Source organism: Delphinus delphis, chromosome 2 (assembly GCF_949987515.2).
Source record: "Delphinus delphis chromosome 2, mDelDel1.2, whole genome shotgun sequence".
NCBI classification, from domain to species: domain Eukaryota; kingdom Metazoa; phylum Chordata; class Mammalia; order Artiodactyla; family Delphinidae; genus Delphinus; species Delphinus delphis.
The window spans coordinates 50,461,627-50,476,989 of record NC_082684.1 but is presented as its reverse complement, the minus strand read 5'-3'; the positions used below and the strand labels follow the sequence as shown (position 1 = coordinate 50,476,989).

The 15,363-nt window shown below is 36.5% G+C and overlaps 1 protein-coding gene and 1 non-coding gene across 6 annotated transcripts in view; both read right to left on the bottom strand.

The window, feature by feature from the left end:
* Positions 1-3,378: 3,378 nt before the first annotated feature.
* The window catches only part of L2HGDH (L-2-hydroxyglutarate dehydrogenase), a 51,335-nt gene continuing 39,350 nt past the window's right edge, over positions 3,379-15,363 (bottom strand). For 4 of the 5 annotated variants that reach the window (XM_060004586.1, XM_060004589.1, XM_060004588.1 and 1 more), the window contains 2 exons: positions 15,006-15,137; positions 4,977-6,991 (listed from right to left, as the gene is read on the bottom strand). In XM_060004586.1, the coding sequence (XP_059860569.1) occupies positions 6,796-6,991; positions 15,006-15,137 (328 nt within the window). In that variant the 3' untranslated portion in view covers positions 4,977-6,795. Of the gene's footprint in view, positions 3,845-4,976; positions 6,992-15,005; positions 15,138-15,363 lie in introns of those variants that run through there. The other variant, XM_060004587.1, reaches the window with a different exon arrangement.
* Positions 4,761-4,924, bottom strand: LOC132421262 (U1 spliceosomal RNA). The gene has a single exon (XR_009518548.1). It is a non-coding gene; the product is annotated as a U1 spliceosomal RNA (small nuclear RNA).

The window sequence follows — 15,363 nt, the reverse complement described above, 5'->3', positions numbered from 1 at the left end:
TAATCTAAGTATCCACTGAATCAAGAATCTTTTCTAATAGATAAGCAACAAGGATATATTGTACAGCACGGGGAAATATAGCCAGTGTTTTGTAATAAGTTTAAGTGGAGCATAATATATAAAAAATATTGAATCATTGTACACATGAAATATTGAATCATTGTACACATGAAACTAATATTGTAAATCAGAAATACTTCAATTAAAAAAATATCTCTAGGGCTTCCCTGGTGGCGCAGTGGTTGAGGGTCCGCCTGCCAATGCAGGGGACGCGGGTTCGTGCCCCAGTCCCGGAGGATCCTGTGTGCCGCGGAGCGGTTGGGCCCATGAGCCGTGGCCGCTGGGCCTGCGCGTCCGGAGCCTATGCTCCGCAGCGGGAGAGGCCACAGCGGTGAGAGGCCCGCGTACTTAAAAAAAAAAATATATATATATATATATATATATATATATATATACATATAAAATAAATGGCCACACCCACATTCCCACGTACAATACTTGGGATAAAGGTAAGATAGGGAAATGCTTGTATCTCTCCAATCTTTCCATCAGTGAGGGCAAAGATCTTGGCTTATATAGAGTGTCTTTACTTTTCTCTCTCTTCCTGAACTCCAGCTATAAACTGCTAGGCTGTCAAACTACTGGACTGTGATTGTATTTTCTTGTAGGAGAGTAAAGTTGTTAATGGGAAGTTTCATTCTTGGCTAAGGAGGTTAGAAGCCTTCTCTGGGTCAAATCAGGTCTGAAGACACATTTTGTTTAACCAAAGCTATATTTAAATTTTTTAAACTGTTGTTAATATTTTAAAATTAAGAGATTTCATATAAAAATCTGGATTTTCAGCTTCTCTTGACAAAGATCTGGCAACACTGGGCCCTGATGCTTCCTGCAAGGGAATAATCAGCAGGCAGTGGGGTAGTGGCTGCCTCTTTAGAAAAATATGCCATCCCGTTTCCAGTTGGCTATACTCCCCAGCTGGCACTCTTCACCCTTTTATGTAACCTGCCTAGTCTCTACAGGCATCTGAGTTGTGATCTGTGGGCTAGGCAAACAGAAATGTGATCCACGTGCATGTGGAAGATAATCCAAGAATGACACCAGTAAAAAGTTTCCCAACCAGACAAATGGGCCACCTAGAAAAACATGTTGGATCAATACTGTATACTCTACACTAGGCTAAAGCCAAGATGTGTCAAATATTTAAATGTAAAAAATAAAACCATAAAATAATCTGTTTATAACTTTGGAGTACAAAGACCTTTCTACTATGATATAAAATGTAGATTGATAAATTCTATTTTTTAAAATGTATACCAAAGAAAAACACCACAAGCTAAGCCAAAAGGCAAATAACAAACTGGAAAAAATATTCGCAACTCATTTCCTACACAGTTAATCTCCCTAACATCTAAAGGAATTCCTGCAAATTAATAAGACTAAAACTTAATAAGAAAAAAAAGATAAAGGATATGAAAAGGAAATATAAATGTCTCAAACATATTGAAGATGCACAACCTCATATTACAAAAATCGCAAATTTAAATAATACTGTTATCATTTTTCACCTATTAGAATAGCACAGATCAGAAAGTTTGATTATATACTATGTTGGTGAGAATATGGGGAAACCGGTACTCTGATAGATTATTGGTGAGATTGGTAAATTGGTTCAATCTCCATCAAGGGCAACTTGACAACATCCAAGTTGCAAAGGCATATACCCTTTGACCCGATAAATTCTAAGAATATGTCCTATAGGTATACTTGCTCATATGTGAAATGACTTTGCACAGTATTATTCATTACGGTATTGTTTGTTACAGCAAAACAACAACAAAAAAACACCCTAGAAATAAACAATTTAAATAATCATCAGTAGGAATAAGGGACTGGTTCAACAAATAATAAATCCAGAGAATGGAACCTATAAAGTCATCTAAAAAGAACCAGACCACTGTGTTCAGGCCACTTGAACATTCTCCAAGATACACCACAAAGCGAAAAGAGCAGGATGTATAATACAGTATGCAGAGTATGCTACCACTTGTGTAAAAAAAAATGGAGACAGTATTTTATTATATATAAATATTTCTGCAAGGCTGCACAAGATATTGATAAGTTTTGTTGCCTCAGGGATAAGAACTGGGAGGCTAGAGGAGAGAGGGAGACTTGCCACTGTGTACTTTTTTATGACTTTTGAATTTTCAACTATATGAATGTTGTACTTATTCAAAACATTAATTAAAAGCTGTTTTTTTAAATGAAAAACTCCAACCTCATTAGAAACACACGCTTCAAGTGTTGAAAAATAGAAGTATTAAACACACTGATACCATGAGAGAGAGGGCCTATGGATATATAACAAAAACTCAATCATAAATTTGAGTTAAAATTAATATGCTATCATACTAAGAATTTGATAATAATTTTACTTGTCTTTAGAATTTATTTTTAAAATTTTTTATTGAAGTATAGTTCATTTACAATGTCGTATAAGTTTCAGTTGTCCAGCACGGCAATTCAGTTGTACACACACACACACACACACACACACACACACACACACATATATATATGCTTTTTAAGATTATTTTCCCTTATACATTATTACATAATATTGAGTACAGTTCCCTGTGCTATACAGTAGGTCCTTGTAGGTTATCTATTTTATACATAGTAATGTGTATATGTTAATCCCAGTCTCCCAATTTATCCCTCCCCCCACACCCTTTCCCCTTTAGTAACCATAAGTTTGTTTTCTGTCTCTGTCTCTTTCTGTTTTGGAAGTAAGTTCATTTGTGTCTTTTTTGTTTTTCTTTTAGATTCCACATATAAGCAGTATCATATGATATTTGTCTTTCTCTGTCTGGCTTACTTCACTTACTGTGATAATCTCTAGGTCCATCCATGTTGTTGCAAATGGCATTATTTCATTCTTTTTTATGGCTAACATTCCATTGTATATATATACGACATCTTCTTTATCCATTTTTCTGTTGGTGGACATTTAGGTTGCTTCCATCTCTTGGCTATTGTAAATAGTGCTGCATTGAACATTGGGGTGCATGTATCTTTTCGAATTATGGTTTTCTCTGGATATATGCCCAGGAGTAGGGTTGCTGGATCATATAGTAGCTCTATTTTTAGTTTTTTAAGGAACCTCCATACTGTTCTCCATAGTGGCTGCACCAGTTTACATTCCCACCAACAGTGTAGGAGGGTTCCTACTTCTCCACACCCTCTCCTGCATTTGTTATTTGTAGACTTTTTGGTGATGGCCATTCTGACCGGTGTGAGGTGATACCTCATTCTAATTTTACTTGTCTTTTTAGAATTTAGAATGGCTTTAAGGAGATAAGTTGAATGACCCAAGCACATTTCAAATTTTAAAAGGCAGTAAAAATTTTACCACTAAAATTCTCTCAGGGCTTCCCTGGTGGCGCAGTGGTTGAGAGTCCGCCTGCCGATGCAGGGGACACAGGTTCGTGCCCTGGTCTGGGAAGATCCCACATGCCGCGGAGCGGCTGGGCCCGTGAGCCATGGCCGCTGAGCCTGCGCGTCCGGAGCCTGTGCTCCGCAACGGGAGAGGCCACAAGAGTGAGAGGCCTGCGTACAGCAAAAAAAAAAAAAAAAAAAAAAAATTCTCTCACTGAAAAACATTTTCAAGAAGGACTTAACTTTTCTCGCATTTACTCTCTCCTACTTCCTCCATTTATTTAAAGCTGCAAGTGCTGCCAGTCAGTAGCAAACCAAAGCAATGCCACAGGAAACAATAAATGTTGTTGTCACTCGCTTTCATGGTCCGTTGCTGTAGCTAACTCTGGTCCTCTTAACAGTCCACCTGCTGGAAAGAAATTGGAGCAGGCACTCAGATAGATCATTTGCCCTATAACCCATATGGGAGGCTCATGCCCAGAACCCCAACCCCGTGTAAGAGGTGGCATACCAAAAATGTCTTCCCAAGAGGAACAATAATTTTGTATGAAGTTCCAAAAGATTTACTTATTGCCCTCCTCTCCATGGAAAAAGCACTGTGTATTGGTATGTTATACACATTCTACTATGGAACAGAAATAATGTTCCCTGGTACTCTGGGTATGAGGATGACACTGAAGTCAGCCAGATATTGCTACCACTACCAAATGGAAAGCCATTTTTTGTAAGTAGGAAAGTGCTCCACTTTTTTTTTTTTTGGCTGTGTGGGGTCTTCATCGCTGCACGCAGGCTTTCTCTAGCTGCAGCGAGTGGGGGTCACACTTCGTTGCGGTGCTCATGCTTCTCATTGCGGTGGCTTCTCTTGTTGCGGAGCATGGGCTCCAGGCGCGTGGGCTTCAGTGGTTGCAGCTCACGGGCTTAGTTGCTCCGCAGCATGTGGGATCTCCCGGGACTAGGGATCGAACCTGTGTCCCCTGCATTGGCAGGCAGATTCTTAACCACTGCGTCACCAGGGAAGTCCCTAGTGTTCCACTTTTTACCCAAAATATAAACTACTCTACCTCATTTTTACATTATACACAAATACAAGCTTTTTTCTTTTGATTGGCTGCTATTTAAAGCCTATTGATAGCTCAAAATTTATATGAATCAGAGTTTTAAAAAAATCCTTATTTCTCCATATCCCTGTGTCATATTAACCACCATCCAGTACCCACATTAAATGGATGACACACTAAAGGTTCTCTTCAGTATTAGATAAACACAAACCACTGGACCCCTAGAAAACGGTCTTGAAGGATCTCTACTGTTAAAACAGAAAAAAACAGGGGAAAGCGCAAACACAGTTCCCCAATACCACAAATCATGCAGCCAAGTTTCCCACATTTGGGGAAATTGCAGGGGTCAGCACATCCGGAGTGCAATGCATGAGCTGCACCCTGGGAAAACCACCTTCATGATCATGGTATATCCCCTCCCAGGTAAGTACTGAATCAGAGTTTTTATGAAACTAAAATTTATGTTCACAACACCAAAGCTCATTAAAATATTTTTAATATTAATATACAATTCTTCTCTCTTAGAAATACACAAAACTTTTAAATATTATAGCATTATTCCACAACAAAACTCTATTGACATAAATAAAAACGTTTTACAAATAGAATAATCTACACATTCAAAATGCTTTCAATCATTTTTTCACTTGTATTTTTTGGGGTATAGTAAAGACCCAAATGGAATGGGGGTTGCTTTAATTAGGGTAGTTATTTTTATAACTTCAGTCTTTCACAGCTTAGTGTATATGCAATCTTACTGTTAATGAAATAGAGAATTGTAATATTTTCCATCTCTTAATAGTCTTGCAATGAAACAGAAAATACCCTGTGTATCACATTTCTTGGAAGAATCAGTTGTTATGAAGAACCATTAGGGCTTGTTTCCTCTGTGAATACTTTCCAACTGCTTTCAGTATTCTCATCCCAAGTGCTGAAGAACTGTCTAATCTATTCACCTGAGATGTGCTATTCTGTAACATGAGCTGATGATGTGTAGCCTTTCAAATTAATTGATGAGGTAGCTCAATCAATGTAATCATTGGCTTAAAGTGAAAAGGAAGAAAACTGGTAAGTTTTGCTATCAACCAAAATGCTCATCTTTCTGACTCATCCTTCACACAGTTTTGGAGAGACGAGAGGAAAGAAAAAATGAAGACTGGAAGATTAATCCAGAGACAGCATATGTGAGGGAATGGATGAAAATTTCTCACCTAAATGGTGGTTCTGCAATAAGTTTCCCCACGTTATACCATATTTTCATTTATATTTCTATTTTCCAACATTCTGTATTGCAAGAATCATTTCAACAGATACCACACACACACGTATATATATAGTACATAGTATACAGTATGGCACTTTAAACAATTTAAAATACTCATGAAATACACGATTGTAAGGCACTTTTGCGGTGTACAAAAGTGAATGCCTCAAAATTAGGTATTTCCCCCAAATGAAGAAATATCCTCATAAAGGTTTATAGGATTCTGGAAAAGTCAAGTAGGCATGAATCATTAGTGATCTTGGCCAACATCTGAGAACCTTGGTATGACTGAAGAACAGAGATATAAGAGATAAATACTATTTTAAATTACAAAGTTCTGTATGTCAGTGTCAGGATTCTAAGTTCTTTTAGTTTCTCAACCACAGAAGACTGAAGAGTAAGCAAAATACTCATTGTGGACTGCTGTTTAGATTTAGGATGACACCAGACCAAGTGAATTATAAAGAAACTGGGAATAATAAATGCTTTGAGTTTCTTTTGCAAAGTTATTTCTTACAAATGTAGATAAGACAGAATCTTATTCAAACTACTTCAAAATGTGAAATTTCATGTATTTGAATCAACAATTTTAAATTCCCAAATACAAATACTGTTGTTCTAAATGATGTGAGCTTTTCTATGACTCTTCAAAATTAAAAGGTTTGCAACCTACAATATATTTTCTTGTCTAGGAAAGACAAAAAAGCTTAGATATTATAAAGTCAAAAAGTTAGGGGAATAATCACTTTTTCATGCTATAGTTCCCAGAAATTCCAAAAAAGCCAAATCTCTAGATCATGGTTGGTGAGGACAGGTCATTAACAAAGTCAAGAATTCAGGACAGATACAACTGTACCTTTTTAAAGAGCATGGACTTTAAAAAATCATTATTTCCACATTACATAATTTAAAAAATTCAGTGGTTATCTAAAATGACATTTTAAACCATTTTTCTTAAATGAAACTTAAAGAATGTAGTTAGTACATTCTTGTTGCTGAATGTGGAGATTAAAATGCATACCTAGCTCCTTTCATTATTTACAATTTAAATCTCTGTTGTACTTCATCTGCAATCATTCCAGAAATTGCAAGGGAAGAAGTGGCAGCAGGGGAAGGTGCATTTCTCACATGAAGAATGCGATTTCCAATATCCCCAACTCCTCCATCAAATACAAAATCTTCTACGAGATTTCCATCTCTATCCAGGGCTTGGGCTCTTACTCCAGCTGGACCTCTGCAAAAGCGAGAGTGGTAGTCATCTGACTAGAAGTGACAGGACACTTTACATACGTGTCAGTGGTTTCAAAGTATTCTTAAAGCAATAAAGTCTTTATTGTTCTAAATGCACAATTATGTGAAAACCCAATAGGTTTGTGTTTAGCCAAAGGCTGCCAGTTGTAGCCTGTCAAGCATATATCCTTACCCTAAAATACACAAATGGGTTCTTTCCAAAATTAGCAGATAAATACATATTTAATTAGAATAGATGTATTTTTATTTAAATTTACAAAATGAATTTATTATACAATCAATCACTAGAATAGAAAGCAAGATAATACAAAGTAAAGAAAGCAAGAATTATGTGTGTCAGCTACATTCCTACATACGCTACAGAATTCTAAGTATTTTTATGTTTTGGTTGTACACTATTAAAAGTTATGGAAAAAATATTTGCAAATGGCAGCAAATTCTGGCTTTGTAGTTTGTTTTGATTTTTAACTGTTTAGCATTTAATATCAGGATAACCTTCAATTAATTAAAGAGAAATGACACACTCTCTTAATTAAAGGAAAAGCACAAAAATGAATTAACAGCATGTTAATACAGTAAGAGCCTTTAACATTAAAAGTTCTGTTTTACAACATTTGAGTTTACAAATTAGATTTTTTTTTTTTAGTTTTAAAAATAAAGTTTACAGATAAAATCTGGATAAAATAATTTTGGAGTCCAAAAGTGCCTCCACTGAAACTGCTTAAGAAAACCCAGTTTGCAAACAGTTGCCTTATACACACCAGCAAGACTCAAGAAATCAGGCAACAATATTAAACACTTTTTATTGATTCTGGGCAGATGCAGATAAGCACTTGAGGAAGATACAAAGAACAATACGAGAGCACTGCCCTCTAAGACCTCAGCCTGGCTGAGGAAAGATCATGATAATAATAGCTATTTTTTTACCAAGTGCTTACTCCATGATAGGAATTCTCTCATTTAATCCTCACAACAACTCTAAGAGGCTGATATGTTTATAGTTTATATTTAACAGCAAAGAAAATAGAGAGATTAAGTAACTTGCCTGAAGTTACATAGCTATACAGTTTATCTGTAGAGAGATAAATAAGAATTACAACAACAGGGGTGAAAGATTCTGTAATAAAAGTAATCTGTAATATAGAAGGCTGCAGGGAATCTGGACAGGAGATTTTTGAGCTGTAAGGATTTCCAAGGAAGAATCAGATACAAAGGGCTTCCCTGGTGGCGCAGTGGTTGAGAGTCCGCCTGCTGATGCATGGGACACGGGTTCGTGCCCCGGTCCGGGAAGATCCCACATGCCGCGGAGCTGCTGGGCCCGTGAGCCATGGCCCCTGAGCCTGCGCGTCTGGAGCCTGTGCTCCGCAACGGGAGAGGCCACAACAGTGAGAGGCCCGCGTACCACAAAAAATACAGCACAAAAAGACAGAATGGGACTGAAGCTGAAATTTCTTAGGGTAAGGATACATAAGAGCCTATTAGCCAGTGTGTGGTCTACTTTGTACATTCTGTGTTTGTAGCTTCTCTCAACCAATCAAAACAGCATTTCTCCTCTCTTTTCTTGGATAATGCTCCTATTGCTGATGTGAGCATCTCTATGAGTTTTCTTGTCCTTCTCCTTTTATCTCACAGAAAGCCAACATGCAGGGGACACACAGTGGCATGACTACCTACTGATGTTGAGTGTTCAAAATAAAAACTTTCCTCTCCATGAAGGCTTAGTTAGTATATTCTCCTTACTCTTTCTAAGCAAATAGAAGTTAGTACTGATTAACTACAGTTAAAAATGTGTCTATATTTATTTATTCCTCTTACAAACACCAACTATGTTCTCGACATCCCCTACAGTCCTGCCCAAGTATTCAAAACCTATAATCTAAACTGTAAAAAAAATATACAAGATTAACTTTTTCTAAGAAACTCACTTTAGTTCAAACTAAAGTAACTATTTAACATGGCATGTTTAAATTACCAAATTCTTCATGCTTCCTATTCAGCACTTAATGAAATTTCAGGGTTTTTCTTTGCATGATTACATATAGGCATTCCCCCTCAGAATATCTCAGCTTGAGATGAATACTATAAATTTGAAATTTCAGGTAAAATAAACCATAAACATCTTCAGGGCCAGAACTGAATCTTATACAACAGCCCTATTTTGCCCCCTTGTCTAGACTTGTGTACATAGGAAGTATTCAATAGGGATAGAAAATTTTAATTGTTTAACTCTCAATACTTTTAAATTCTATTTTAATAACTGAAAGAATAAATGATTCAGCAAATTTAATATTTGTGAATTTAGCTATATTTAACTGTTTAATGCTATTTGTAGCCACATATTTTGCCATATTTGTAGCTAAATTTAATAGAAATGCAAGGCCTAGACCCTTAAATATGTCTAGAAACAACAGGTAAATATGTAACTAACGGCACTCATTCTTCTGAGAAGTGTTGTATTTATTGCTTTATTATTCTGTGGCAGGCATAATCCTGTGGGCTAGAAAACAGCTATGACAGGCTATAACTGACATCTTTGGACAGTTCCAAATAGGACAATTTAGTATTTTATAAAACTCACATGGGATCTACTGTTAATCTAAAAACAGAAGTTCACAGGAGCATATTTAAATTGGGAGTGGTGATATAGGGCAAGTCAACCATTCCATCTTAATTTCCAAATGTGAAGAAAGGGTATTTTTGTCATTAATATTCAACCAAACTGGATTGCAACAAGAGAACATGGTTTTTCCATGCCCAGTTTTTTAATTTTGTTGACAAACTGGTTTAGGGCTTAGATCATTTTGAGCCTTAGTAAATGTTCTGTGAGGGCTTGAAAAACATGAGTATTCTATAACGGGGGTGAGGGAGTTCTATGCATCCCTTAAATCAAGTGGTTTTGTTTGTTGGTCTTTTAAGTTTTTGGCCATGCTGCACGGCACGTGGGATGTTAGTTCCTTGGAAGCACAGAGTCTTAACCACTGGACTCCCAGGGAAGTCCCTAAATCAAGTGTTTTAATTGTGTTATTCAAATCTATTTTTTTTTTTTTTTTTGGCCATGCCGAGTGCCTTGAGGGGATCTTAGCTTCCCGACCATGGATTGAACCTGGACCCCAGCAGTGAACCGAGTCCTAACCACTGGACAACCAGGGAATTCCCCTCAAACCTAATATTTTATCTGCTTGAGCTATCATCTATCAACAGACATGTCTTAAAATCACCCATCACAATTATAGATTTGATTTCTGCTTCCAGTTATGTCAGTTTTTGTTCTCTGTATTTCTTAGCTCTGTTATCATATGCAACAAATTTATAGTGACCCTCCTTATTTATAACAATAATTTTTTACCTTAAGGTGTCTTTTATCTAAAATGAACCTAGGACTCATCTTTCTTCGAATAAGCATTTGCCTAACACATAGGTGGACTTTTAAAATCCAACCTGATAATCTCTGTCTTAACACATTTGCATTTATTATAATTTCTGATATTTGATTTCAACTATATTATTTTATGCTATTTAACCCGATCTTTTTCTGAAGTTTTCCCACCTCCTTTCTTGACTTACTGAGTTTTCTACATTCTTTTTTCTTCCTCTACTATTTGGAAGTTATATAATCTATTTACATTCTTGTATTTAGTTTTTTAATTCAGATGGGACTCACTGTACATCTTGAATTTTATGTCTTTTTGTCCATTCCAGAAAATTCTCAACTACTTCTCTTCAAAGTATTGCCTCTTCTCAACTTCTCTGGAACTCCTATGAGATGTAGGCTGGAATCTTCTCATCTTCTCCATGTCTTAATTTGCACATGATGCATCTTTAGCTTACAACATTGTTCTCTAAATTCTTCAGATTTACCTTCCAATTTACTAATTTTCTCTTAAGGGAGGTCCAACCAGCTGTCTAACTTAATCATTTGAGTTTTAAAATTTAAGAACTATATTTTTCATTTCTAGAAATTCTGATTACTTGGTTTCTAAATTTGCCTAGGGTATTTTTTAAATTATTATTCTTTTTCAGTTTTTTTCATTCCCTTTTTAAAAAAATTCATTGGAGCATACTTACTTTATGGTTTCTAATATTACTATTATCCAAAGTTGTTAGAGTCTAATTCTAGTACTTATTCTATCTGCTTACTCTCACTTATAGTGCTTTGGAACTTTTGCTGGTGAGTTCCTATTCAGCAGGGGGCGTTGGGTTGAAATTATGTCCCTCCACAGAGGTTTTATATTTGCTTCTGTCAGACACTCCAGGTGTATAACCATTCTAGGAACACCTTTTTTTTTAATGGAAAATATTAAACATGTACAAAAGTAAAATGAACAGTATAAGGAACTCCCATGTATGTATTACCCAGTTTCAGTAATAATCAACACACAGCCAATCTTGTTTCATCTATATCCCCACTCTGTCTACCTCTCTCCACTGGATTATTTTAAAGCAAACCCCAGATGGCGTATCATTTCACTTCAATGTATATTTCTCTTAAAAGGATTCTTAATAATAATACAAAACTACTAACTGCTTAGTATCAACCATATTCAGTCTGTGGTCAAATTACCCTGATTTTCACTCACTCTAATCTGTTTAAAGTGAGAGAGTGAGAGGCAGAAGTGTTAGTCTGAAGCAGGATCCATTTCTCAGCTTAAAGTTCCTAGATCAAACTAGTGGTACAAATTGAAACTCCAAGTACTTGTGAGGGAAGGCCCAGGGTTCTAGATTTTTAGGAGATTTTTTTCTAGACTTCCTCTTCACTGAGGGTACAGCCCTCCCAGAGTCCCTGGTTTTACAAAAGGATCTCAGTTCCAACTTTTTACCTTTTACAGACCCAAGGCTTCCTTTCCAGCACTTGAGTAGCAATTAAAATATAAGTCCCTAATGTTTTATATCTTGATTTGTGTGGTGGATGCATGAGTTTATACAATTTCCAAACTTCATTGAGCACTCAAGATCTGCATATTTTATTGTCTGTAAATCACAGATTAAAACAAAACTCAGTTATATTTACATCAAAATCAGAAAATCCTCCCTACCTTTCCAAGTCAGCATCAGCACTAATTCCTCCTAGTTCTTGGGTATTCAATTTCCTCTCTGTTTTCGTTTCTGGGATGCCTTTATTTTCTTGCACTCTCAGCTATAATTATTTCAAGGGATTTTTATTATATTTTCTCCAGACTCTCTTATTAGTATTTTGCAGTGTGAGGGTTACCAAATTCTCTAGACTAGTAGCTCTCAAACAGGGGAGACTTTGCCCCCAGAGGATATTTGGCAACGTCTGGAGACATTTTTGGTTGTCATACTAGGGGAGTACTGCTGGCATCTAGTGGGTAGAGTCCAGGGATGCTGCTAAACATTCTACAGTGAACTGGACAGTCCCCCACAATAAAGAATTATTTGGCCCCAAACGTCAACAGTACCAAGAATGAGAAACCCTTTTTTGCAAAAGGGTCTAAATCACCTTTATTGCAGGATTTTTGGCTTTTACCCTTGCATTTCACAGTAGTGTAGTCTTTAGCTATCACTTACAATGAAAACATCTTGTCTGAAAATTTACTACAGAATTCTCCCAAGAATATATTTTCAAAATGAAGTGTGGGAAAAAGAGGGGATCTTGGCAAATATGTCATCATATTTTACATCCTTACAATGCTAACAGATACAAACTACTGTTAGATTACCATGTCAAAATTAATCACAGAACAAATTAAAGGACTTTAGAGCTAAAATTAGGAACCTTAGAGATCATCATTTAATAATGAGAAGTCTGTATACCTAATGCATACATTTGACAGGTTATAACTTTACATTCCAATCTAATGTTCACTGGTAAGTTATTGCCCAAGATACTCTGGCTGGGCAATGAGAAGTCCAACTGGATCCCTTTTGGTAGCTACTGCAACTAAAGGACACCATCTTGAGCTAAACATTCCACTAAAAGTGTTGCTTTGGTTCTTTTTTACTATCCAGAACTACCTAATATGCTTCTTCCCCAATATTAATGATAGGGCATTTATGGTGTTATACTGGTTGCAAACAGGACTTAGGCTTCAAAATGTGGGAAGTCTATTGACATTATTTTTTTGTATTATTATTATTATTTAAGATTCTAGGCATATAACAAGGTACAGAGAATAACATAATGAACATCAATATTTTTTTTACCAAACAGCTTAAGAAATAAGCATTATAGATATGATAGAAGCCCCCTGTCAAACTCTCTGCATCCCATTCTCTTGTCTCCCCGGAGATAAACACTCTCCTCAGTTAGGTGTTTATCACTCCCGTGTTTGTTTTTATTTTCACATTACATGTGCAATCCATATACATACACAGTATAAACATATAAATGGTATCAAACATATCTTCTACACTTTTCGTTACTGATAATTTCCTGCATTTAAGAGCTACAGGAATCAAATGGAATTGCTGAATATGTTCAGCTTCTCCATCTTCAGAAAGAAACTCATCTGTGACTGGGTTGAATTTGTCCCCAAATCCACCTGCCTACAGTGTTGTGTGCCCTTTTCTACTACCTGGTAATGAAACTGGTAACTGAAATTCACACCTTTCCACCCAGAGACAAGGGTATTCACCAAAACCCACAAGCCCCAAGGTTCAGTTCTACCATGTGAAATCCACTGGTCTAAAGAGTTTTCCTCAGGCTTCTACAAAAGAGTGGTAATCAAATCTGCATAGTGAATTCACTGCAACTATTTATACACAGAATTCACTATGCCCACCTATTGTGTTTTCCAAGGAATATTAACAGCAGTAAAAGACACTAGATTTGACCAATCTATTTCCAGATATAAAACATAACAAGTCTGCTAAAGCAGACCACTGAAAACATAAAAGCCTTCATTTATAGGTGAGTGAAAGAACATAAAGCCTAGATATTTTTATCCCTTCTATTTCAGAAGGTGAGTAGAGGGCTGAGAGAGATAAGAGTTAAAAACATTAGCTGGGTTTTAATAGTTCTTCTAAGGATTCAAAGAGGCTGGTCTGAGAATGATACATGAGAATCAGATTTAGACCAGGAGGCTCCCCTGAGGGAGACAGCTGACATGATTACTGCTCTCTTCCCAGATACAGAGTCGAGCTGCTGATATATTACACCAGGCAAGTTCAGCAGCTGTTACTGAGGAGACAGACACTTAGTGCTCTAGAGATTCATTGCGGGATGGATTCAGGGAGGAGAGAATCTCAAAGACCACTGCTGATTAGGCCTAACAAATGGCTGGTTCAGGGGAAAAGATGAGCACCCTAAAAATATCACCAAAAAGAAAATAGGCTTGTGTGGCATTTAGGACAAGGTATAGATCAAGTCCAGAAAGCCTTTTATCTTTAAGAAAAAAACATTTTTTTAAGTAATCCTTCCTTTGCCCCACACCCCCACAGCAAGGACTCAGACTGATTGCTACCATACTATTTCCCACTTCTGTTCTACAAATAGTCCTTGAGGGAAGTAGGATCCAAGAAAGAACAAAATAAGTACAGAGGAAGCAAGGTAAGATGCCAGGTATGAGTATGTTTCTAAAAGCTTTTAAGAATCAATCAAAGTATAATGTTTTAATATGCTTATTACCTAATTAGGTAACATGGTGATCAATGATCTTATACAGAATTAAAAGTCAGAAGGCTTTGGAATCACAAGAGTAAGTGGCCAGGGAGATTAAAAAAACTTCAGGTGAGATGTTTATCATGAATGAAAGCTAGACACAAAGGTGAAGGTGGCATCATAACACAACTGAAATGGAGATTTCAGCTTAATGCTGTAAGGTAGTCCAGATAATCATAAATGGACCTAGTTCAAGCACTAAGGGCCATGATGCAGCAATGCCCAAAGGGGAATGAACAACTTGTTGAGAAAGAGAGAGCACACAAAAATTCAGTGGACACACTGATTGAAAGTGTGCTTACAAGTCACCAAGTCAGACCCACCTCCCAAGTTCACCTAGGACATGACTGTATTTACAACCCTTATGGCTTTTCCTTACCTAAGTATGTCACTGATAGTAATTTCAGGGATAAACTTTTGAAGGTGCTTCACTGTTGCACTGAGAAAACAGGCTTTGTACATTTCATTAACTCCATAGGAAAAATTCTGGAACACCAGTTTAATCAAGCCACTGAAAGCAAAGAAAATAAAATCTTTATGAAAGAAAGGAATTCTTTATTATCATACAACACCTTTACAGCTATTAGATTTGGGGATGGGGTGTGGCATCACAGAAATCTATGCAAAGTCAGAAAAACCACATATTAAAAGAAAATCAGCTTTTGGCCGACGTAAGAAGGAAACTTCATCAAAGGAATACCTTCCCAACTCTAAAAGTAAACACCATTCAAACTCAA